The sequence below is a fragment of the Patella vulgata genome, chromosome 9, assembly GCF_932274485.2.
Source record: "Patella vulgata chromosome 9, xgPatVulg1.2, whole genome shotgun sequence".
Classification (NCBI taxonomy): Eukaryota; Metazoa; Mollusca; class Gastropoda; family Patellidae; genus Patella; species Patella vulgata.
This window is the reverse complement of record NC_065887.2, coordinates 6,142,068-6,167,265: the sequence shown is the minus strand read 5'-3', so window position 1 is coordinate 6,167,265 and position 25,198 is coordinate 6,142,068. Positions and strand designations below refer to the sequence as shown.

The following is a 25,198-nucleotide window of genomic DNA, read 5'->3' as shown; positions in this document are numbered from 1 at the left end:
TAACAACTCCACCCTCAACCAACACCACCCCACCCTCCATCAACTCCATCCTAAACAGTCCAAATAAAGGTAACGGGAGCAATACACAGACCGAATGGGTTGAAATGGGCGTATCAACGGTCCTCCATAGTCTTGTCTGGATCCTCTCAATTTTTATATTTCCAATCAACAAAAGAAGTAGAGTGAATGCGATCTGTGATTGTTTTGATTAGATGATATTGTATAACTGTTATATCAGATAGAAATGATACAGACTCCATCTGCATTCCCAAAAACACGTTTTCTTACAAATTTAATTAACCATCCAGCCTTTTCTACTGGATTTATTTTTACATGCGATTGCCTTTGATATGAAGATCAATCGATTTCCTGGGTCTCATCTCATAATCTGGGTTATATTCCCGTATGCCTATTATTTTTTCGTTTTCAACAGACTTAATGTATTTTTTTTATTAAACGATACCAATTTTTCATTACTAATTCAAGAAAAAAATGAAATGAAATGGGGTTTAACGCCCTATTGTTCTTCGCTGACTGAGCTAACGAAGACGGGCATACGCCATACAGTGTGCGTGCTATGAGGGAATTTTTGTTCGGACAGCAGCGCTAGGAATCCTTTACGTGCACGCCAATGTATACACAGGACCTCGCATCAAATTTTCAAAATCAGTATGAGAGATGCTAGTGATTTGGATATAAGTTTTTAAAAATACACAATAGTACATGTACTACCAAAAATAGTTTAGCTATGTGAACTCCTCAAATGAGAACTCTCATGGCGTGACAATCTATTATGGAAATCAACCCTTCCTAGTGAACACTTGCCTTAAAATATTATTTCGCGGTTGATCCAGTATAATATGTCAATGTATGTATTTTTGTCAGATTATACTCGGAAGACGAAATAATTTTCGAGATTTATCCAATCTTACATTAAAAGATTTAAACCAAACCTATACACAGAAGTCGGAAATTATGATTGTTCAATGATTTTAATATAAGAAAATCTCCTTAATATACTATTCAAAAAAAGTAGGGGATATTTGATTTTGGGGGCATAATACTAAAATATGCAAATGACTACGAAAAAAGTCACTATAGAACCTAACAGAAGAAACATTTCCAGTTACATGTGACGCCCAAACGCACCAATAGCTACCGCATGGAATGCAGGTGATGCTTGGGATCATCATGGGGGTCCAACCCAAGATTTGCACGACTCTGACTTTGAATGTTACAGTCATTGTGGCATTGAATTCCAGGGTGGAAACATCAGTTTAATTGTTTTAGTGACCAGAAAACAAATTTTGATATGCGTCGGCTTACCCAAAATGAAAGGTTACGTGCCCTTGGCATGCTACAGATCGGCACAACACAGGCGGTTGTGGCGCGGACGATGAATGTTTCTCAGTCTGTCATAAGCAGGCTATGGTCCAGATACCATGATACACAATCTGTACAGGACAGACCACGCTCAGGTCGACCAAGGGCGACAACTCAAGCCCAGGATCGATTTATCCGTACCTTGGCCTTGAGAAATCGTGTCATCACAGCAAATCAGATCAGCGCTCGTCTTCAAACAGACACTGGTGTGAGAGTGAGTGGCCAGACGATTCGGAATCGACTGCATAGGGGTCACCTTCGCGCCCGACGTCCTCGCGTGATCCCTTGTTTGAGAGATCATCACATTCAGGCAAGACGTCGTTGGTGTAGGGATCGTCAACACTGGGATAATCGACGCTGGAGCAATGTGATGTTTTCAGATGAGTCAAGGTTCACTGTTGATTTTTTGGACAGACGTAGGAGGGTGTGGCGTCGTCGAAACGAGCGCTTCCAAGACGTTAACGTCATCAGACATGATCGATTTGGGGGTGGTTCTGTTATGGTGTGGGGAGGCATCACTGTTGCTGGAAGAACGGCTTTACATGTTGTTGCAGGGCGTGTTACAGGCCAGTACTACCGGGACAACATCTTGGCAGTCCATGTTGTGCCGTTCGCACGACGTCATGGCCGCCGTTTCATCTTCCAGGATGACAACGCAAGATGTCACAGGGCCAGGATCGTTACAGGTTACCTCCAACAACAGAACATCACCACATTACCTTGGCCAGCACTGAGTCCCGACCTCTCCCCCATCGAGCATGTCTGGGACATGCTTGGACAGAGGTTACGTCAACGTCAACAACGTCCTGCCAATGTCCAAGAACTTGCTGCTGCGTTGCAACAGGAATGGGACAATCTGGACCAAAATGACCTTAGACGTCTCATTAGGAGTATGCCATGTCGGATCAATGCTTGTTTGGCAAACAGAGGAGGATTTACCCGTTACTGACTTGGTTGTGATGCTGTGGTAACTTTGCTGTTTGACCCCGGGTATCATTTTACCCTTATAATGGTCAGTCTGTGCCTTACTTAATCTAACGATCATTTGGAATAAATGTGAACTTCATTTCATTTTGTCATTTGTTTCTTCGTCAGTTTCATTAGGTGACTTTAATAACACTTAAAAATCAAATATCCCCTACTTTTTTTGAATAGTATATATTTAGGGAGTATCTCTGTCCAAATAATAAGTCGCTATATTATAAGGGTTTGGAACTAAATACTAGAACAATTTTCCAGGTTATTAACTGTAACTAAAGGACTGTTCATTGAGTTTATAGATATTTTAGTTGTTTGTTAAGTTCTCATATCTATATAACCACGTTACTAACTTATAGACAAACCAACAAGTTGTCTTCCTACCATAGCGTAAAGTGGTTAATCGTCATCTCATTAAACAATTTCAATTACTCTTTTGTTTAGAAGAAATATCATCCCAACTGTAATTATAATGGCTATATAATACTTAAATAGGCAAATTTCAATAAGGCATTTTAGGGTGCAAATGTACAAAATAATTATTTCATTAGTCATAATTGAGCAAAATTAATATTCTGCATAGGGTTACTCCCCCTGATTTCCTGACTAGTGTTTATTATAATGTAACGTCATTACGTCATTAACTATGGTGGTGCAACCAGTAATTCGCTGGTTCAGTTCCGGTATTGGTCGAGAAAGATACGATGGATTACCTCGGGTGGTTTCCCGTTATCAGTGGCACAGAGCGGTGGGTGGTTTAGTCTTTCGGCATGTCCGTAAAATAACCCCTTGAAGAAGATATTCGAAATAAGAGTTGGTCGTAGCGCTGCTGTCCTGGCAAACTTTACTTAATATCATATTGCATGTCATCTATCAGTCTTCATCGGTCTGCTTGCTGCAGAAACGTAGGCCAATAAACTTCAAACCTCACTGCACCAGATTTTACAATGGAATTTATTATATACCTTTAACCTTATTTAATGATCCCACAATCGTGATATGGCCATATAGGCCTATCAGTCGTGATATGGACATATAGGCCTATCAATCGTGATATGGACATACCGATCTATTAATAGTGTTATGGACATACCGACCTATTAATCGTGATATGGGCATATTGACCTACCATTGATGATAAGAACATTATAGACACATCAATCGGGATATGGACGGGTATCTGTTATAATATGGACACCAAACAACCATGGTGTGGACTGCTATAGTCTGGTATACATGATGATATGGACAGACATCAATCGTCTTATGGGCACGCTTCAATCATGATATGGACACTAATAAAAGGCAAGTTAATAAATATCTAATTAATAATTTAGATAACATTTAAGGCCTAAAGAAAGACCTGAAATAAGCAGATTTAACACTTGAATGATGCTTCTTTTAATCAGAACAACTTGTCATTGTTTTATGAGAATCAGAATAAACTTGTCATTCAACAGTGGGAAATATTGTCAGATAAATCTGACAGTTTAACAGTTTGATGTAAACTCACGGGATTTCCTTCTTCTCGTGTCACTGAATTTAATGATAACTACCAGGATCGTTGAAATTCTCGAGACTTAAAGGAGCTAAATCTCTATTCTTTAGCACATAGAAATGGGACTTAAAGGAGCTAAATCACTAATATTTGGGACCTAGAAATGGACAAAAATAGGTCACAACGCTTATAATAATGTAATATGAATGTATATACTGATTTACATTCAGTCGTTTCTGTTTTTACTCTAATTTCTAATCAGTTATGTTTGGCGAAATACGCGAATGGCAGTCTTTGACGTCTGGTTATTCCAGTCTTCCCTAGTAATATTCCTTTGTGGGATATGTTTAGCCTCGATCATCGAGTCGCTTCATTATAAATGGCGCTCAAAAGCATTCTGACACACGATTCGTGTGCCAATTTTAAAATTTTCATTTTGTCTTAAATATTGGATATCAGAAGCCCAACTTTTTACGGTAAAATAACAACATCAATATTGATTTAAATTGACCAATAAGTCGAGTTTGCAATGTCGAAGACTGTGATTGATATTGAGTTAGCGACTTGCTTCCTTTAAAGTACCGATGCATCATTTTAGCGCTATAGGAATCACTTGCAAAGTGCAATACTTTGCTAGATGAATCTCTAGAGTATTAGCGGTACGTTGTAAATCATTTTTTTTACAACTTATTTTCCGAGGTAAACTTTTGAGATTCATCAGAAAACGGAGCAGAGGATATATAGGGTTTGTTCGTTTGTAACGCGTGCACGTAAAAGAACCCTTGGCACTTGGGATTTGATATGAGTAGGCCATAGTGCCGCTGCCCGGGCAAAATTTCCCTAATAGCACGCTGTATGGCGTATGCCCTTCTTCATTACCCCAATCGGAGGAGAACAGTGGGACGCTAAACCCCATTTTATTTCATTTCATTTGTTCGTAACATCGTTTTGTGTTAGGCGTTTGTTTGGGCCTTATTCACGAACATGTACAATGTCATTGAGTAAAGATTAAAACCTTATTGATAATTTTAGATCTTAGACCCCCAAAAAATCTTTAACCTTGAAATATTTTATTGGAGTTTTCATGGAATGTAATAATAAAGTCTTCGCTTCAGAAACGGTTGCATAGTCTATAACGTTCGCTTTATACATAGCAGCCATTCTACAAAAGGTTAATACATTTGTAATTATTTTTAATCTTTGCGACCATCTCGTATCTTCCCGCGTAATAAATAATTAAACATCCGGTTGTATTTAGTTTTCTCATAGATGTGATCTACCAGTATTTCTATATATATTTTATTGGCCTTAATAAAAGATTAAATTTCTGAACTCAGATAATACAAGCGCCAATATCCTTTAGCTAAGTGATCCGGTCAAATTAGAAGCGATATTAGGTGTTCTAGAAAGCAAAATTACCCTCATAGCACACTGTATGGCGTACGTCAGTCTTCATTAGGACAGTGGGAGCAGAACAGTAGGACGTTAAACCTCATTTCATTTCATCTATTTCTAGTAAGCATATATTAGAGTAAGTATCTTACTGTCACGGTCAAAATAACCCTCGACTCAATAAATGATCTTAATATTACATTCCAAATAACCCACAACCCAGAAAATGGTCTAAATAGAATATTCTAAATAACCCCCGACTCAGCAAATAATCTTAATATCGCCTTCCAAATAACTCCCTATCTCAGCAAATGATCTAAATACCATATTCAGAATAACCCCTCAATCAATAAATCAATCTGGTTAAAACACAGATCCTATTTCGTTTCGTTTTTATAGTTCAAAATTTCGTTTTACTTGTCTTTACTACATTTGGATCTGGAAGACTTGTTATTTAACTCGTGTTCTGCTTGAAATGAGGGGTCAGCCAATCAAATGGTCTGTCGAATCGAGTATTTGACCTTTTCTGCCCGGAACTGTGGGTAATCCACTAGTAACATCAATGCTGATTGGTTAATCAAATGTCTGACGTCATAGGTCAAAAGTCGGTCTTTTGACCCCTGACGTGACCTATCGCTATAACTTGTCAGATCTTCATGTAGTGTAGGCCATTGAAAGTATAAAAAAACGAAACGAAATATAGATCTGTATTATAATCAGATTGTCAATAAATGATCTTAATATCACCTTCCAAATAACTCACAACCCAGAAAATGGTCTAAATAGAATATTCTAAATAACCCCAAACTCAGCAAATAATCTTAATATCACCTTCCAATTAACCCCCATCTCAGCAAATGATCTAAATACCATGCTCAGAATAACCCCCGAATCAACAAATGGCCAAAAGAACTTGTGTTTACAGCCACAGAGAGACAAACACAAATGAAATGAAATGGTTTTTAACGTCCTCTTGTTTTGCACGGACTAGCACCATGCGAGCACCGGAGTTTAAACTGTAAGATTTTCTAAATTAATATGCATTTCTAACAATTAGCTGATTAAAGACGACAAATAGTCATTGTTGCTTTAACGTCTATTCATATAAATTCTGATTGATAAATAATAAAATTCGTACAGCCCTAGTCTTATACGGCCCTACTATCTCAAATCATACCATGAATCTTGTAAGGGGGGGGGGGGGGGGGCGAATGGTTATCGTGTGCGCGTTGTATCATAAGGTCTATCATTGTGTCAACTGGCGTGGTTTCGATTCCCCGGTTGTACGTGACAAGGAGTAGGGTCGCCTGTCCAACCTCGTGGGTTTTCTCCGGATCCTCCGTTTTCCTCCCACTGCTAAAGGCCCCTACCCGCAAGCGAGTTATTGAAATATGATTGAACCATATGTTAGTCCCGAAATGACCTATTTTGTGTCGAATGGGCGTTAAACCCTATTTCGCTCTCTATATACAAATCTCATACAACCCTATTTTCTCAAAACCATTAATCTCGTACGAGAGAAAAAAGGACAAAATTTAAAACACAGTGCATGAAGTACAACCAACAAGTCTTATATTAATTAAAGTTGAAGGAAGTCCGCATGATTTTATCTTAATTAGTTTCTATATAAATCATTGTTGCCATTATTGATTTACTCATCGTACGACAGTTTCACCAAGACTCACTGAAGAGAAGTTTTTTTTTAGTATTTTAGATTAAAATACCTTCAGAACAAATGATGTCAATGCCTTGATTTAATTATACCCATTGCATTTCTAAACTTTGAGAGAGCAACGGTGGCTTAATGAGTATGAAGAGAGAGGGGGGGGGGGGCGCTTAGTGAGTATTGGGAGAGAGACTGACAGACTGAGAGAGCGGGTGCTTGTGAGTATTGAGAGAGAGAGAGAGAGAGAGAGAGGGGGGGGTTAAGGATGCATTATGTAAACGCTAAATCTGTCTATTGCATATTTTCTTTACCAGCTTCAAATGTGATATAAATTATTATTATTTAGACATTTATTCACACACCAAACCCCAGTCAACTCTCTTGGCCATTGGATGACCCAAATATTAAACGGATTAGAAAATACGCGTCATTTAAAAATTTAACTTTAAAATGGATAATCGAGACTGTGTTTATTATCGTGGCAATGGTCCTTGACAATTAAGACTATATCCCGCTATAGCCTGTCACTTCGCTCATAATAAAGTAATTGGACTGACATTTTTCAATATATTCATTTCTCATTATGTATTTTTAACTATTATAACAAGAACGACCAGTTCTTTATTTAAATCTTACATATTGCGTCTTTAATATAACTACATGTATTATAACAAGAAGGGTCAGTTCTTTATCTCAATATTACATAATGCATCTTTAATTATACGTGGCAGCTTATAAGCCAGTTAGAACATAAATCATGAAATTTGTTACTGGCGTTCAGACATGTTGGGCTTTCAACGAATCCTAATTGAAAGAACCGGCAGCAAAAAAATATTCGTTGAAACTTTTTGTATGTAAATAATGAAAATCACTCGGTTGATTGCAGCTATGAATAATTCAAACAATTAATTTAAACAAATTGATGTGGAAAGCACCAAATCTAAAAGGTATTAATCGGTTCGGACAATTATTAAGTGTGCACGCATTGGATTATCGAGAGAGAGAGAGAGAAAGAGAGAGAGAGAGAGAGAGAAAGAGAGAGAGAGAGAGAGATGGGGTTTAACGTCCACTCGACACAAACTAGGCCATTTCGGGACTAACACATGATTAAATTTTATTTCAATAATTCGCGCTTGCGCATAGGGGTCTTTAGCAGTGGGAGGAAACCAGAGGACCCGGAGAAAACACACCTTGTCACTTACAACCGGGGAATCGAAAACATGCCAGTTGACTCAATGACAGACCTTATTAATACAGCAGGCACGTGGTAACCATTCGGCCATTCAATCCCAACCAACCACCCCCTCCCCCGTATTATCGATTGAAGACTAGAACATTTGAGGACATTTCAGTAACTCTTGCTAGGTTTACAAAGTCGATTTGTTTTGGCAATAATATTTTACGACTTTAAAGTTGTCCGATATGTGACTAAACTGCGATAGTAAAAACGCTAAAGATGGAAGTGGATGACATTTAAAATGCGAGAAAGGAAGACATTGTAAAAACAAACGAAATCAACGTTTTATTCAAATTAAGTAAGACAGCTTAATTGTACACCAAAGTTTAAAGCGAGAATTTCACTTTCATAGACTTTGTACGGATGCCCCTATGAAATAGATGCCAGGGGCCATAACGCCCACCCAACCCATTCTGCCCACCTATTAGCACGCCACTGGCGACCTAATTCGGCCTATTGGAGGCCTTTCTTTAGGCCTGAAATGTTATATAAACTATTAATTAGACATTAATTAACATGACAAGATCATAATCAATCCTCGATGGCATCGGATAGGTCTGATTTTAAGTAGATTAGAACGTTTCGGCCATTTTATGATTTAATTTAAAAATGGTGAAGCGCGACTAAGACTCCAACAACCTATACGGTGGTTACAATCAGTGCATGCATCTTGTCAAATCTTCTAAGGCTAATATCGTCGCTCAGAATAAAGTAATTTGAATGAAATTTTCAATATATTCATTTTGCATTATCTATTTTTGAACTATTATAGCAAGAACGGCAAGCTCATTAGTTAAATCCTGCATAATGTATCTTTAAGATGACATTTTAGATATTATGCTGTGTTCAAACCATGTCATATTTACGGTGATAATTAAGAGATATCGACTTAAAGATACATTATTTAGGCTTCAGATGTTGTAGAAATTATTAATTAGAACTTTATTTACACGGCAAGCTCAAAATCAACTCTGTAGACCAACGGATGGCTTGGATACAGTTTGGATTTAAACAGTCGTTCATTTAAAATTAAATCAATAAATGGCGGACAAAGCTAACGTTTACCGTTAGTCGTTGATGTCACTACCGGAAACTGGTGATGAAAGGCCTGTCAAGCGAGGCAACCATAGCCATTGAGCATGTTACTTGATAATTGAGAATATGTGAGTGGAGTTATCTTCTGTCAATCAAACGATAGCCAATTCTCATAGACAGTGCAGACACAATTGATGCCTATTTCTAGTCCAAACTTCCAACAGTGACAATTCTGTTCAGAACAAAGTAATTTGACTGACATTTTCAACATTTTCTTTTTTTATCATCTATTTTTGAATTATTATAGCAAGAACGGCCAACTCTTTATTAAACTCTTAACTAATGTATCTTTAACAAAAAAGTTAAAATATCTTTACAAGTTCTATTTTCTATTTGTGCACATGGTTGTCAAATTAACGCGACGAGTTTGCGTGTAGGAAATGTGACTTGTAACTGAATTAGAAAGAGGTTTTTTTGTATTTGTTTTCAAGTTAATACGAACGCAGTATAAGTGTTTATACGTCGCGTATTGATTGTTTTTGTTTATATTTGGAATGGTTATGCTGTAATCGAATGGTGTATTTTCCTCTTCTTCCCATTGATCCGGGGTAGCGCCTGCAACGCTGACCAGGAAGTTGTGTCTAATCCATAGGATGGGACGAACAATTGAGGTCCACAAGTGTACACATTGGAGTGCATGTAAAAGACTCTTCACAGTTGCAATTCCATGTCGAGTTGACCGGGAAGAAGTCCCCTTCCGCACCACCGCGTTTTTGGTGGCGCAGTCAATCAGCATTTGTCAGAATTGGACACCCGCGCATGCGTGATTTTGTTCTTTTGCGCTCAATAAATTACCTTTTTCGAATGTGCTATATTTTTATCATTTCAAGTAAACATAACAAGACATTTTGTTCCAAACATGAAATAAATAGTTTCTAATTACCTAAGCAATTTGGAGAATTGTGTAGTGTTCTTCTTAAAGCAAAGATAAGGGGGAGTGCTGAAGCGAAGTAGAGTTTGATGGATAATAGTTAAATTAGTTGAACTTTTTAACGAAGAAACACCTCGGTATTGCCGATTATAGCAACAAGTTTTTCCTAATTGCTGACAGATTACCTCATCTTGAATGATCGGTCAATTTAGTCGACTAGTGTAGGTGAAAAACTCTCTTAACTACCAGAACTAAAAAAATCATTTTCTAACATTTTATCTCAGGTGGCCTATAGCCAAAACGTTTGGGTCTCTGAAAAGTCAGGCTAAACCTGGGTTCTTTGCGCTTGTGGATATTTCCATATGTCGGATTTGTTACTATGGATACCGAGAATCTCATACGAAACTTACCTTGTCTTTCTGCAGTTAGCTCCCCTAATCACAAAGTAGATGGTGCTTTGTGTGAAGAATGCGGAAATCGTTTGTTATGTTTCACAATCTGATTAAAACATAGATCCTATTTCGTTTCGTTTTTTATAGTTCAAAATTTTGTTTTACTTGTCTTTACTACACTAGGATCTGAAAGAGTTGTTATACAACCCGTGTTCTAGTTGAGGTGAGGGATTAGTCAATGGAACGGTCTGCTACCGCGAGTGCATGGCGAGTGGTGCACGAAACTGTGGGAAATCCCAGTAGAAACATCAACGCTGATTGATCAATCAACTGTCTCACGCCATAGGGTCAAAACCCGCTCGTATGACCCCTGACGCGACCTTCCTAAACAACCGGTCATATCTTTATGTAGTGGAGGCTATCGAAATATAGATCTGTATTTTAATGAAATTGTTATTTTTGAGCACCGGGCTAACGAAGACGGGCGTAAGCAATGCAGTGTGTTATGAGGAACAGTTTGGTATGACAGCTACGCTATTGCTTACTCTGGTTTCCATTTCCAAACATCAGGGGATCTCGAACGTGCTGTCCGAGAAACGAGATGATTTTCTCCGTCCTACACTGACAAGGGGAACGCTGCCTGGGAATGAACATTGGGAATGAACAATCTACTACTAACCACGAACCGAATTAAATAAATTCGTTTCCTGGAAGCAAAAGAAGCGACCTTATCGATGGAATGCTATCAGGTAAAAAAGGCATGTTGTGTCACCAAGTAATAGGGAGGTAAGTATGTTATTTTCATTCCGTCTTTGTGTTGTGAATCATCGTCTTCGATCTGCACTACCGAAAGACGAAGATGCGATGATTAGCAATATTGTTACATCTTCATCCTTCTCGAATAGCAAATGTCCGCCTTCATCCAGAAATTGTCCCGAGCACAGAGACGTTTTCATTTCTCCTTGAGGAGAGAGAGAGAGAGAGAGAGAGAGAGATGGGGTTTAACGCCCATTCAACACAAACTACTCTAGTTCATTTCGGGACTAACATATGGTTCAATTTTATTTCAATAACTCGCTTGCGTGTAGGGGTCTTTAGCAGTGGGAGGAAACTGGAGAAAACCCACTAGGTTGGACAGGCGACCCTACCCCTTGTCACGTTCTCCTTAAAGATACATTATGGGAGATTAGATAAAGAGCTGGCAGTTCTCACTATGATAGTTAAAAATTAGATAATGTAAAGGGTATTTGCTGAAAATGTCAGTCAAATTAAGCGATTGAATTTTCGGCCTACCCGCGATCATCATTACTAAAGTTGGTATGAAAAAAAATATAGTAACGATTATCCATTTCATGATTTAATCATGAATGAAAGTTGTAGGCCTAAAGAAATACCTGCAATAGGCAGATTTAGTTCTTCCATAATGTATGTTTAACAGGCTAGCTGAGGCTTTAAGGCTTTAACCTAGTTTATGAAGACATATTGCGACATTTGTGCACTTAGTGGAAAATAATATAAATATACTTTCACATCAACAATATTTTTTTTAGTCTGAGGCCTAATTAGGCACGAGTAAAGAAAAAACCCCAACTCAACAAATGACAAAATGGTTAGTTAATCTGATTATGGCTAATATCATCAGGTCCAAAGGACAAAGGCGGACAAATTACTTCCCGAGTGGCTACAAGAATTGACGACATTGTCTGCTATAATACGATTAAAATACATCAAATGGCCGTCGATCATTCCTCGTCTGTCTGCCTTATTCATCCACATGTACAATTAAATCAAATAATTATACTATCTTCCATGTTTAAGATATTTAATTGATATATTAGTCGTCCGGATGGGACGAAAAACCGAGGTTACATGGCGTACACGTAAAAGAAACACTGACAGTAGGATTTGAAATAAGAGTTATCCATAGTGCAACTGTCTGGAATAATTTCCCTTATAGCACAGGGGGGGGGGGGGTGGATGGCCGAATGGTTAGCACGTGAGCGCTGCGCTGTATCATACGGTCTGTCATTGAGTCAACTCGCGGGGTTTCGATTCCCCGGTTGTACGTGACAAGGAGTAGGTTCGTGGGTTTCCTCCGGGTCCTCCGGTTTCCTCCCACTGCTAAAGACCCCTACGCGCAAGCGAATTATTGAAAAAAAATTGAACCATGTGTTAGTCCTGAAATGACCTAGTTTGTGTCGAGTGGACCCCCCTTGTCAGTGATGCAGGGCAGAGGGCCTGGCAAGGGACAACGTATAGTCGTTCGGATGGGACACAAAACCGAGGTCCCGTGTACACATTGGCGTGCACATAAAAGATCCCTTGACAGTTGAAATTCGATATAAGAGTAGGCCGTAGTGCCGCTGTCCGGGCAAAATTTCCTTAATAGCACACTGTATGGCGTATGCCCGTCTTCATTAGCCCAGTAGGACGTTAAACCCCATTTCATTTCATTTGAATTCATTTTACTCACGAGGCCAGTAGTAGATATATATGTAACTTCGTTTCATCTTAGCGTTAAATAGTTTAAATCGTGATTTCTGATAACATCTAGGTCAATGAGTGGTTTGGGTAGTCGAGTGGTCTGATGTGTTCGCTTTAGATCAGAAGGTCTGTGACAGAGTCCTTCAATCCTCAGGAGTATGGTCACCTGCCCAACTTCGTTTGTTTTCTCCGGGTCCTCTGGGTTTCTCTTACTAAAGACACCCTTTACCGCAAGCTAATTATCGAAATAAATGAAATGGGGTTTAACGTCCTACTTTTTTGCTCCGAACGGGGCTAATGAAGACGGGCATACGCCATACAGTGTACTACGGCCTACTCTTATATCGAATTCCAATTGTCAAAGGATCTTTTACCTGCACGCCAATGTGTATACGGGACCTCGGTTTTTCCTCTCATCCGAATGACTAGACATCTGTCCTTGTCAGGCCCTCCGTCCTGCATCATTGACAATGGGGAACCACTCCGGAAATCTGGGTGAACTTTCTCGGCCAATGCAGGGATCGAACACCCGACCTCCCGGCTAGCGAGCAAGCGTCTTGCCCACTTAGCCACCGTGACTCCCTTATCGAAATAGACTTGTCACAGATATATATTGGTCGAAACCTAAATCGAAGGCAATATAATACTATACAGCGAACTAAGTACAATCCTGTATGGAAATACATGCTTCATCAAGCACGTTCAGTCGTATATATATATATAATATTGGTATAATATATTTATAAGTTCACAACGCATAATAAATTTTGAACAAGTCTGACGGATTAAAGTAAAAATAAAAGAATAAATAATGCAATAGATAAGGAAATAAGATATTGGTCTGTTGGGGCGTTTCATGAACTTTTGACTGACAGTAGAATGGGTTGTGTCGCGAAAACAAGCAGACCCACGTGGTTTGGATTCTGTCTATGTGGACAGTCATAAAATTATAAAAATAGTTCATATGACTACTTTTTTCCTTGCTTCTGGGTCACGAACCTTTTTTCACTTTAAACTTGAGGTTGCACTTTGTCCCAGGCTAGTGTTTTCTTTGTTTAAGGGTCGGGGGTTTCATTACAACCGGGCCAAGTGTTACTCTTGCTTTACCGACTAGAGGTTTTGTTTGCGCTTCCGTTGTATCATTATTAAGTTTACTTGTCGTGATTGTAGGACTGGCGCTTCCCTTGCTTCTAAGTCTGACCTGGGCCTGGTGCTTCCCCTGTTTCTAGGACTAGAGTGTTCGTTGCACCTGGGTCTGGCGCTTCCCTTGCTTCTAAGTCTGACCTGGGCCTGGTGCTTCCCCTGTTTCTAGGACTAGAGTGTTCGTTGCACCTGGGTCTGGTGCTTCCCCTGTATCTAGGACTAGAGTGTTCGTTGCACCTGGGCCTGGCGCTTCCCTTGCTTCTAAGTCTGACCTGGGCCTGGTGCTTCCCCTGTTTCTAGGACTAGAGTGTTCGTTGCACCTGGGTCTGGCGCTTCCCTTGCTTCTAAGTCTGACCTGGGCCTGGTGCTTCCCCTGTTTCTAGGACTAGAGTGTTCGTTGCACCTGGGTCTGGCGCTTCCCTTGCTTCTAAGTCTGACCTGGGCCTGGCGCTTTCCTTGCTTCTAGGACTAGAGTGTTCGTTGCACCTGGGTCTGGTGCTTCCCCTGTATCTAGGACTAGAGTGTTCGTTGCACCTGGGTCTGGTGCTTCCCGTGTTTCTAGGACTAGAGTGTTCCTTGTACCTGGGCCTGGTACGTCCCTTGTTTCTAGGACTAGAGTGATCCTTGTACCTGGGCCTGGCACGTCCCTTGCTTCTAGGACTAGAGTGTTCCTTGCACCTGGGCCTGGCGCTTCCCTTTTTTCTAGATCTATATTGCGTATAGCCTGTAAGAGTCTTTGCTTCTAGATTTAGGTCTTGTCTCTAGAAATACAGGTGTCCTTGTTACTGGTTTCTATTACAAAAGTTTTCATTGAGAGTTTTCCCTGCTTAGGAGACATCGTGTTTGCGACTAATGTCTTCTGTGTTTCTAGGACAGGACATTCCTTGTTTTTAAAATCCGATAATTACTTGTCTCTCTGTCTAGCGTGCTTCGTGCTTCTTGGACTAGCGTTTCCTTGCTTCTAAGATCAGTGCTTTTCCAGCTTCTAAAGGACCACACCCTTCCTGTTTCTAGGGTTAGACATATTCTTATTTCTCTGTAATTGAGGATACTGTGATCATTGCTTACCTGTATGAGATTTGCAAATCAGTTTCCGTAACTTTTTAATTACCTATTTTGATCACTGGTATCCTTTTGTCTCCATCTTTTTTTTTTTCAATGATCAGAGTGTCTTAGTCTGCCTTGTCGAATGTAGTCTCCCAATTCATCCGTGACCCGCTAATTCACTCCACACAGTGAGACCTTTTTATGACGCTTTTTTATCACATGAACTAAAGCATATTGGCATGGGAAATATCGTTTGATGTTAGCTATAGTTTATATTCCAAGAACATTAAGCTTTATATCTGTCTTTGATCACGTAGCAAAATAATCAAAATTAAGTATGATACCACAAGCTATTTCTGTAGAATCCACCATAATGGTTATCTTGATCTATAAACTATTACAATAATATTCCGTTACGTTTACTTCGAAATAGGGCCGTGGCGGACTCAGGATATTTGGTTTGGTTTGTGGTGGGGATGGAGGGGGGGGGGGTCTCTAGCCCCCCCCCCCTCCCAAAAAAAAAAAAAAATTTGAAATGGGTATGTCAATAGTGATTCGTGGGGCATATATAGATGTAAACCCGAATACAATATTCAATTCACTCCCTCCCACCGCCCATCACCCAAACCAACACAAAATTCAAATTTACACACGTTTCATAGAAATAGATTAATGACCAAACTTGTTATACTGTTATTTAGGGAGCTGATCCGCTACTGAAATAGCAGGTAACAAAATTCTTAGTTGTCCCAATTATGTAATCAATGGGTAGTATATATATAATGTTCGTGTACAGTGTGTATGGGGTTCTGTCAATGTTTACAGTATTTGATGAATTAAAACCTTGAAGAGCTTAGTAAATCACGGTAACTATTTAAATTCATTTGTGATTTAATCCTTCTGTTTGTTTACGTGTAGTGATAGTAATGTAAGTTGTAGTAATGTATACAAGGCTGTGTTGATCAACCTACTATAATTACTACGATTCTTAAAAATTGTACTATAATTCTCACAAATTATACTGTTTACTATAATTCTTAAACATTTTACTATAATTCTTACAATTTGTACTATTTACTAGAATTCTTTTTCAAAAAAAAAACTGCTACTACAAAACTAAAAAAATTCTAATAGAATTCTTAAAAAGCTACTAGAATTCTAAAAAAATTCTTTTAGAATGCTTAAAAATTCGACTATAATTCTTAAAACTTTACTAGAATTCTTACAAATCTACGAGAATTCTTTAAAATCGACTAGAAATATCCCTACTATAATTCTTTAAAAATCGACTAGAATTCATAAAAATTCTACTATAATTATTTCTCCTGTATTTCCTTAAATACATATGATAAAACTTGAATATCAGCTAAAATTCTTAAAAGCTATTATGTGTCTTGTTTTTAAAACAAAAATACTGCAATTCTTAAGTTTGTTATAACTCTTAAGTGAACTATAATTTTTAAAATGTATTCTAAATTGATTTTTTCGTTGTGTCTACATGCCTTCATGGTTTATTGAAGAATAATTTTAGAAATCAGAAGACATTAAGACATTTATTATAGAACTACTTTTATTCATGTTGGTGCGTGTATTCTAAATGGGTAATAAAGTTACTTTTCGTGAGCAAAATATGTAGACGAGAGTTTTCTTTAAAAATAATCCTACTACAATTCTTGAATATATTCTAATTTATTTTGTTAGGAGCGATGGGTATCCATGATGATGGTGGTGTTACTTTTCAAAATAAAGTGTTGTTTTGAACATTGAGGACAGAAAGATCAGTTCGAAATCCATTTGTAATCAAAACACAAAGGGGAGAAATACTATAAAAATATTGATAGAACCATTATCACTTTCACTTAGAATGCCAAAACACATTTTATCATAAAAACACCCTAAATTCGCTCTACGGGATTCTTTACACTGCACGACTGCACGAGAGTTTCATTTATTTAATAGTATTTTAAAAGTATTTTGGAATAGTTAAAAGTATTTTGAAATAGTTTAATATTTTGAAAAAATTTTGTTTTCGTAGTAGTAATGCCTGTTTAAGAATATCCGGTTTTATTTTTTAAAGAACTTCTTAGAACACCCGGTTCGGTATTGAAAGGGCTTTTTAGAACACCCGGTTCGGTATTTAAAGAGCTGCTTAGAACACCCGATCCGGTATTGAAAGAACTTTTTAGAACACCCGATCCCTTATTTAAAGCGCTTTGTAGAACACAATAATCAGTATTTAAAAAAGAACTTCTTAGAACAACCGGTTCGGTATTTAAAAAATATTTTTTAGAACACCCGGTTTAGTATTTAAAGAATACAAAGGATTTGATTTTAAAAAACACTCAGTTTTAAATTAAATGGAGCTTTTTAAATGAAAGAAAACCTGGTTAGAATTAAGGGAATTTTGAATGTATGCACAACCGGATTAAATTCCTAATCTGAAAAAATTTGCTTTGGAATACCGAAGAAATCTTAAACAAAGCAACTTACCTGATGAGGTCGAGAAATGTATCCACTGAGTTGACTTTTTTGGCGGCACCATATCTTTTGATATCCCCGGAGCCTGTTCCACCCCCGGGCTGTATACTAGTGGCCATGATAATTCCCAGAACGACCGCCATGAAGGTGGTGGTAGCGAAATAAGCGATGGTGCGTAGCCCCATTCGGCCACACGTTTTGGCATCAAGTCCCGCAATTCCAGCGATCAAGCTGGCGACGATCAGCGGCAGAATAAGCATTTTTAACATTCTCATAAGAATCTCTCCAGGAAACATAAGGTACATGATCTGCCTGGGCGTGAACGGAGATGCAACAGCCCGCACAAAGAACCCCATACCAACTCCAAAAAACACACCAAAAAACAGTAAAACAAGTAATAAATTTTCCTTGGAATTTTGCAAGCATCTTCGTCCACATGTTTTTAACTTTCCCCGAAATCCCGCGTTTCCATCATCTGGTGGACTCATGCTGGTGTGGGTATTTAACTTCTGTTGCTCGTCGTCTTCCGGTGAAAACATGATGACCAGAATATGACTATTTTAACAATTAATTATTTAAAAAAGGAAATTTTAAACAATAAAAACTTGTAAAAATTTCACCCGAAAGCCAAGCGACACAGTAGTAGATGTATTAAGAGTAAGAAGCGCGCTCGTTAGCAGAATGGTTGGTTAACTAACTCTCTCACTGCCAGCATTCACTGTGAATAGAAGGCGGTATTATTCCAGGCGAGGATAACGGCACACTGTTGTATCTTTCGAGTAGAAGAATGCGGCGCTGGTTATTCGAGCAGTATAGCTTGATTCAACCAGTGATCACAATACAATTAGGGAAATTGATATTTTCCCGCGCTGGCTTTGTAGCAGACGACCATTCCAGGCAAATGATTATTACAGAATGGTATTTGTATACACGGTGCACGAGATGGTAATGTGACGTCAGACACTCTATCTGGTGTACAATAAGAGTTTTATAGAACTTGCGATGCTCGTCTATATGCGATGAAGTTTAAAACAATAAGAGTTCCAATATCTGGAATTACTTTAGCGATGTGTAAACTCGTTACTTGGCGAGTGAGATTCCGGTGTCTTTTAGTAGCTGGTTTATGACTGGGGTGACCTACAAGAACCGTAACCATTGTATACATCCGCCAATAATATCTAATATGAGTAAACCGGTCAATACACCATGCCCCAGGGACAGTCATTCACGTAGAAATGCTTTACGGGACAATATGAAGCTAGGAATGATGGCAGTTGAATAGGAATAGGTTACAATCAGTACATATAGCAATATGGATTTTTACAACTCCTGTTAATAAGATAGAAATTAAACATACCATACTGACTAGCACACTGTGCAGTATCAAATAGACGGTTAATTATCATCCTATTGTTCATAACAGATGAAACTAGTAAGAGGTTTCGTGCATGTGGCAGGGTGTGCGTATTCCTTATAGGACATCACATATCACTTTTTATCTAATTAGCAACTGTTTGGGTTCTAAATCCAACAGTGCTTTTGATAGTAACGCTGGCTAGCTATTTATCATTAACACGGATGAAACTAGAAACGGGTTTCGTGCACGAGTCAGGGTATGCTTACTCAATTTAAAACGTGGGATATCACTTTACAACTGTTTGGGTTAAAAATCCAACATATTTGGTGACTGTATCTTTTGGGTCTTCCAAGATGGTGACTTTGACTATTATTTAAAGCTAAATTATGGGAGATTAGATAAAGAGCTGGTAGTTCTTACACCACCACCCCGCATTTATAAAATGCGCCAAATATCTAATTTTGTTTTTCCCCCACGAATAATCTGTGGATGCCCTAAATAACTCAAAACATTCTTGACGGAGCAAGTTCCGTCTCGTGGAGGCAAAATTTCAAACTTGTCTCTAAACTTATCTAAACCTTGTGTGAAGCGAGGGAAATGTCCGAGGCAACGCCGATGCGACCTGCAAATTTTTCGAATTTCAACTGTCAAGGGTTCTTTTATATACATGCCAACGTGTACACGAAACCTCGGTTGTTCACCCCATGCAAACGAATAAAGGTTGTTCCTTCCCAGACCGTCCGTCATGTACCACTGAAACAAACGGAGGAAATATCTCGACTAGACTCAAGATCGAACCCAGTAGTTCCTGGTTACTGAGCAAGTCCTACTTACCAACCCACCACGGCTCCTCGAGGTATTTTTTAGCGTTCTAGGGAGGATTGGGTGGCCGAATGGTTGCATCATAGGGTCTATCATTGAGTCAAGTGGTGTGGTTTCGATTATCTGCTTGTACGTGACAAGGAGCAGGATCGCTTGTCCATCCTCGTGGGTTTTCTCCGGGTCCTTTATCACTATTTATTTGGAAATCATGATTAGATCGTTTTCTTAAAGATACATTATGTAAGATTTATATAAAGAACTGGTCCTTCTTGCTACAGTAGCTCAAAAAAAAATAATGATAATTGCATATATGGAAACTTTCAGTCAACTTACTTTCTTCTGAGTGGGGGGGGGGTGGTGGATGGCCGAATGGTTAGCACGCGCGCGCTGTATCACACGGTCTGTCATTCAGTCAACTGGCGGGGTTTCGATTCCCCGGTTGTACGTGACAAGGAGTAGGGTCGACTGTCCAACCTCGTGGGTTTTCTCCGGGTCCTTCGGTTTCCTCCCACTGCTAAAGACCCCTACGCGCAAGCGAATTATTGAAATAGAAAATAAACCATATGTTAGTCCCGAAATGACCTAGTTTGTGTCGAGTGGACGTTAAATCCCATTTCTCTCTCTCTCTTTCTTCTGAGTGAACTTATGAGTGTTTGAAGTTTTGACAAGACATAGTCGATTGCATGGCGATAATGGTCCAATTCATGCAATATCTAAGCCACCGTTGCTCTAGATAGTTGCTTATGGACTCGCCATGTGCATAAAGGAATAATTAATAAGTTATATAACATTTAAAGCTAAAACAAAAGACCTCTAATAGGCAGATTTAGCTAAAACAAAAGACCTCTAATAGGCAGATTTAGCTAAAACAAAAGACCTCTAATAGGCAGATTTAGCTAAAACAAAATACCTGTAATAGACATATTTAGCTCTTGCATACAGCACCTTTAATTGGTTTAGATTGTTCACCATGTGCTAGGTACAATTTAACTTTCAGTTGACTGCTGTTTTGTATAACTTAATTTATTTTTTATCTTTATGGAAGTCGTGCACGTTTTTCCTTTCTTTTTTGTTGTGCGCGTGTGTTTGCTTGGTGTGCTTTGCAGGACGGTTTCTCTCTATATATTGTAGAACAATCATGTGTTATCGACTGAGATTTTTACTCCCGTCTTTTTGTAAATGGTTTTATCGCTTGGGTCGATGTACGCCCCATTGTTCGTCTCATTCCGTCAGTGTGGACTGTTGTTAGTCGTTCAGTATGATTAAAGAGCAGTAAGCTCCTTTGCTATATCGTTAAAGCCCGGGGCACACTTGCCGAGATTTTGTAGTAGACACCATTGTGACTTTTCATCGACCTCGTCCTGGGGTGTTCGATAAGGAAGAGATTTTCCGATAAGAATATATATGTGTAGGGATATAGGCCTTACGTAGTGACGTGCTGTGAAGGAACAGTATCAATTTCAAAGAATGAAATTTAATCTTTTACATTATTCAAGAGCTAGATCTGCCTATTGCAGAGTTTCTTTGGGCCTGAAATGTTATATAAACTATTAATTAGACATTTATTAACAAAACAAAACCATAATCAACTCTCGATGGCATCGGACACTCGGGATTTTAACTAGATTAGAGCGGTTCGCCATTTAAAAATGTAATTTAAAAATGGGAAAGCGGGGCTAAGTCTCGAATATACCAGTGCCCTGGTTACCACAATGCACACATCTTGTCAAAACTACAAACAGTGATAACTTGGCCCAGAATGAAGTAATTTTAATGAAAATTTCAATATTTTCATTTTGCTTTATCTATTTTTGAGCTATTATAGCAAAAATGACCAGCTCTTTGTCTTAATCTTACATAATGTATCTTTAACTTTAGGATACAAACTGCCTTACTTAATTCGAATAAAAATTTATTTCATTTGTTTTTACATAATATTTAAAATGTCTTCCATTCTCATATTTCTGAGTACTGGGTTGTGTACTTGAGTCTTGGGAGCATATGCAATAAAGGAGTTCGACGCGGATGTCACCTAACCAAGGTACGCCACTGGCCTGAAAAGAAATAGGGTTTAACGTCCTACTGTTCTGCTCCGACTCAGCTAATGAAGACGTACAGAGTGCTATGACGGTGGCGCTACGGCCTACTCTTATATCGAATTCCTACTGCCAATGGATCTTTGATGTGCACTCCATTATGTACGCAGAGCCTCGGGTTTTCGTCCCATCCGAAAGACTATACATTATCCCTTTTCGGGCCCTCTGTCCTGCATCACTGACAGGGAGGAACAACACCAGAAAATCCAGATGAATTTCTTGGCCAACGCAGGGATCTAAAACAGGATCTTCAGATTATAAGCGATCCAACGTCTTACTCACTGAGACACCGTGGCTCCCCATGACACATCTACAAGCAAGTAAAGATATTTGGAACAGATAAAAATATATCAGAAGAGGAGCTACGGTAGAACGGTGAGTATGACGTTGGCTTACTAACCAAGCAGCCACGGGTTCGATCCCGGTGTTACCCGAGATTTTATTCCAAAAAACACCAGAAAAGGAGGCCATGGTAGATCGGGTTTAAATCCTGGTGTTAGCCGAAAACATTTCTCGGATTTGCCACTCTGGTTTCCGAGTGGAGGATATGGCAAGGAAGAAAACATTAAGTCGCCTGGTTTAGTCACCCGTAGAAGAACCCTGGACAGTTGTAATTCCGTTACGGTTAGGCGGAAACGCCACTGTTCGGGGGGGAGAGAGAGAGAGAGAGAGAGAGAGAGAGAGAGAGAGGGGGGGGTTAACGTCCACTCGACACAGACTAGGTCATTTCGGGACTAACATATGGTTTAATTTAATTTCAATAATTCGCGTGCGCGTAGGGGTCTTTAGCAGTTAGGGGGGGACCGTAAGACCCGGAGAAAACCCACGAGGCTGGACAGGCAACCCTACTCCTTGTCACGTACAACCGGGAAATCGAAACCACGCTAGTTGACTCAATAACAGACCTTATGTTATAGACTAATAAGTGGATATGTTCGACAGATTACACTAGCCATATGTGTACAGTGGTGTTACCACTTTCATCAGCAAAATACATGTAATAAATATTGACTCAATGACAGGCCTCATGATACAGCGCGCACGTGATAACCATTCGGCCTTCCAACCCCCCTGTTCGGGCGAAATGATCTTCATAACATACTGCATCGGCAGAGAAGTAGGACGTTAAACCCTGGTTCGTTCAATCTGATTAAAACACAGATCCTATTTCGTTTCGTTTTTTTATAGTTCGAAATTTCGTTTTACTTATCTTTACTACACTTGGATTTGGATGAGTTATTGTTATCATTGACTTGTTCTGGAGGCTTTGAGGGTTTAGCCAATGAAACGGTCTGTTACAGCAAGGTTTTGGCGTGTGGTGCACGGATCTGTGGGTAATCCACTAGAAACATCAATGCTGATTGGTTGATCAAATGTCTGACGTCATAGGGTCAAAAACCGCTCGTATGACCTATGACGCGACCTATCACTACAACCGGTCAGATCTTCGTGTAGTGTAGGCCATTGAAAGTATTAAAAAAAACGAAACGAAATATAGATCTGTATTTTAACCAGATTGCAGTTCGTCCCATTTAATGTCGTTTGCTATTAAAAAAAAAATCGGACGAAAAATAGATTGTTGTTAGCTAGCCTTAATGGAGCAATCTTTACTCTGTGAATGAAAAGCATGATTAACAATCAGCGCTCAGCACTATATATATTTCTTGTCGGAAATATCGCTTCTTTCTTTTCTCACAAAATTGTTTTCCTTATCGACCGTCGTCAATGTACACGATGAAAGGACGACCCTTACTAAACCTCCATGCAGATTCCACGTGACGTTTTCGATTCTTCAATCAGAATGTCTGGAAATCGTAGTTATATTGACAGAAAAAGAATTGGCCTACAAATATTTTTGTTAAAAAAGGGTTCAAAAGAATTTATAATAGAAGTTATTGGAATCTTTATTTAACTTAATGTCCATCAGAAGCTTTGTAGAATGACTCTTAAAGCCTGGTGCGGTATTGGTCAACGTTTAGGGGCTATAAGTTGAAGATGATGTCATAACGCGCTTTTCTTCAAGGCTCTGGAATTTTTGCGCCCCTAGGAAGGCGAGCATCACTGTAGTATTGACCATGAACTGGCTATGATGTCATCGCAGTTTTCTGGGAATTGCGATGCCATATCACAAATCAAATTCCGTCCATCAATGGTTGCGCAATTGTTCAAGGAACAGATATGCCAAGTTTCATGTCACGACAAGATGAATGGCGATAGGGGATGAAATCCTGGCCCAACATTCGTATGGTTTCAATGCGGTCTTCAACGCTGTTGGCATGCAATTGGCATATTATCAGTTCTAACGACAACCGGTGTCAAACTTATACCCCCGGTTCAGAAATGCTACAAATAGACTCTAGTATGTAACGCACAGCGCACAATTTCTCGATGCAGGAGGAGAGCCTACCACAGATAGACATTACAGGGTTTGGCGGCGTCTTGCAAAAGAGATGGTTTTAACGTTTGGTCAGCACAACGCTTACATTATTTTCAAACTAACATACGGTTAATTGTTTCTATAGTAAGTGCAGGAGGACCGCACTATACGCAAAACAAAAATCTACAAGATAAACCTGCAGACAAGACAAAAAATAGACATTGCACCAAATAAACAAATATCAAATCAAGTGAATAGATTCGGGGGGCAGCCGTAAGCGTCCACTGTGCTGTACAGTCCCGGGCCTGTCATGGTACAGGCTTCACTCAAAATGAAAAAAAAAATTTACACAAAAGACGTAACAGAAATAATGCGACCAATCTTGACAGTAGGTCATGTGTACCCTGACAAATTAAAGGGTGGTTTTGAGCACGGATATCGGGATTTCCGCAAGTTGTTCGTCGTATTAAGAATGTCATGGCTTATTGTATCGTAGTCAGACTTAAATGTTGGGGAACTTTCTCGGTCAACACCGGGATCGAATCCTAGATCTTCAGGTAAATGAACCAGGATCATTCTTGCTGACCTACTGTGGCGTCATCCTTGCCGACCTACTGTGCCGTCATCGTTGCCGACCTACTGTGGCGTCATCGTTGCCGACCTACTGTGGCGTCATCGTTGCCGACCTACTGTGCCGTCATCGTTGCCGACCTACTGTGGCGTCATCGTTGCTGACCTACTGTGGCGTCATCGTTGCCGACCTTCTGTGGCGTCATCGTTGCCGACCTACTGTGGCGTCATCGTTGCCGACCTACTGTGGCGTCATCGTTGCTGACCTACTGTGGCGTCATCGTTGCCGACCTTCTGTGGCGTCATCGTTGC

At 39.3% G+C, this 25,198-nt stretch overlaps 1 protein-coding gene across 1 annotated transcript in view; it reads right to left on the bottom strand.

Annotated features, from left to right (window-relative positions):
* Window positions 1–18,180, bottom strand: part of LOC126807953 (excitatory amino acid transporter 1) — an 84,314-nt gene extending 66,134 nt beyond the window's left edge. Inside the window, exon 1 of the mRNA XM_050532947.2 lies at window positions 17,677–18,180. Coding sequence (XP_050388904.1) covers window positions 17,677–18,152 — 476 coding nt within the window. The 5' untranslated portion in view covers window positions 18,153–18,180. The remainder of the gene's footprint in view (window positions 1–17,676) is intronic.
* Between the last annotated feature and the right edge of the window lie 7,018 nt (window positions 18,181–25,198).